Here is a 2,011-nt window from a genome sequence, read left to right on the forward strand (position 1 = left end):
CACAGAGTAGGCCGAACTTCCCTTATCTCAGTTCTCCCTCTACTCCTTTTTACCTCGGTTTTCTCCTGTTCAACCCATTGTACGTTTGGACCGAACTAACGATTCTTGACCGGTATAACTCCAAGACCGGTATACCTCCAAGACCGGTACAACTTCAAGTTATTCCCGGACCGAAGTAACTTTACCATTCATAAACCGAAGTAACTTCATCTCCTTTGGCCGGAGTAACACTATCTCTTAAACCGGAGTAACCTTCTTATTCCTGAGCCGGAGTAAGTTTTACATCCCCATTGGGCCTTTTCATCCTGTCCTTCCTACTTTGGGCCATAGTCCATCTTCGCGGCTCGGCCCAATTTTACCAAAAATTACCCTCTCAGTAACTTTTTTATGAGATGAAAAAAGTTGCGTGTTTGAGGAGATTTGTGAATTTTCTTTTTTTTTTTTTTGTAATTGAATATATAATTGTGAGAGAAAAATGACTAATTGATGTATAAGATGTAATTTTTATCTTATTAACTATTTTTTAATTTTTTTTTGTTTTTATTAGATATTTTAGCCAAAACCAAGCATCCATCAATTTCACTTATGTCCTCCAAAATGGGGCATTTGAACAATTTTTATAATTTAGAATTTGTTTGTAAATTAACCTTTTTTAGTGTTTTTTTTTACAAAACGATGTACCTAAAAAAAATAGAATAAATGAGTTGGCTCTTTGTAATGATTTTTTATATATATATTAATTTAGGGGCCATTTGGGAACTTTTTTTAAAAAATCTAAAATCAGCTTTTAATCCATTTTAGGATTCTTTTGGAAAGAGCTAAAAGCGTCAGCTTTTGACTTTTTATTGAGTCACATCACCTCTAACATTTTTTACTCACAAAAAGATCAAATAGACTAAAAAAGCAAAAAAATTCACTATGCTTGTTTTTATTTTTCAAAAAACAATTTTCAAAAAATTTTACTTTCTTATTTTACGTATTTTTTTATTTTTACTGAATGTTTTTAATATTTTAAGCAATTTTTTTACTTTTTAGACACACCTAACATAAATATACCTAAAAAATAAAAAATTTGTGAAACAAATCTTTTAAAAATTCACTAAATAACAAAAATATTAAAAAAATACAAGAATTCAGTATATTTTTTTGTATTTTTATGTATTTATTAATTTTTTAAAATATTTTTTCACAAATTTTTTACTTTTTAGATACATTTAAGTAAGGTGCATCTAAAAAAATAAAAAAAAATTAAAATTTTTAAAATATTCACTAAAAACAAAAAAATACGAAAACTAAAAACTCAATTTTCAAAAAATTTAATCCAAAAAACTCAAACCAAACACACTAATTAATTTTTTACTAACTTTCCAAAACACTCGATTATAACATCTCTCATATAAAAAAATCAAAAAAAAAAAATCAACTTTTGATCATTTTTTAACAACCTCTGGCTCACTTTCCAAATAAGGCTTCGGCGATAAAAATATATATATATATATATATAAATTCATGAGATAAATAAATTGCTATTAGCTAATAATGAATGAGATATTGATGTAATTATTAATTCTAGAGAGAGAGAGAGAGAGAGAGAGAGAGAGAGAGAAGAAATAAACGTGCATTGAGATACTCAGGAGTCAGGAGACTTGGAACAGAGAGATGGCTGTTTGCTTCTTTGTTTATATATAAATATATAAATATATTCCTTTTTGAACACACATCTCAAATGACAATAACCATAAACGATTTCTTCTATAAACATCTCTCTGTCCTTCGATCGATCAATTTTGTCTTAATTCTGGACATGTAAAGCTCCTCTGTCACTCCCATCATTACTTTCTTCATCATCATCTCCGTCAACTTCTCTCGTCATAAACTCTCGCATTTGCGTCTCCGCCTCGGTTTCTTCGTCATTCCACCATCTATATTCTCTCCCCTATAAGTACTGTAAAACCCCTCTCTACTCATTTTCACCCTTATACAACAATCTGTCAAAAAATTTCTCTTTGAT

The 2,011-nt window shown here is 29.1% G+C and overlaps 1 protein-coding gene across 3 annotated transcripts in view; it reads left to right on the forward strand.

Annotated features, from left to right (window-relative positions):
* The first annotated feature begins 1,519 nt into the window (after positions 1-1,519).
* LOC114279412 (2,3-bisphosphoglycerate-dependent phosphoglycerate mutase 1) overlaps positions 1,520-2,011 on the forward strand; it is a 4,996-nt gene continuing 4,504 nt past the window's right edge. The window contains exon 1 of one of the 3 annotated variants that reach the window (XM_082921563.1): positions 1,520-2,011. This exon is cut by the window's right edge and continues 19 nt beyond it. Coding sequence is in view for 1 of the 3 variants with exons in the window: in XM_028221650.2 (XP_028077451.2) it covers positions 1,727-1,806 (80 nt within the window). In the remaining 2 variants the exon portion in view is untranslated. The other 2 variants (XM_082921564.1, XM_028221650.2) reach the window with 2 other exon arrangements.

This window comes from Camellia sinensis, chromosome 3 (assembly GCF_055761805.1).
Source record: "Camellia sinensis isolate YWXY chromosome 3, ASM5576180v1, whole genome shotgun sequence".
Classification (NCBI taxonomy): Eukaryota; Viridiplantae; Streptophyta; class Magnoliopsida; order Ericales; family Theaceae; genus Camellia; species Camellia sinensis.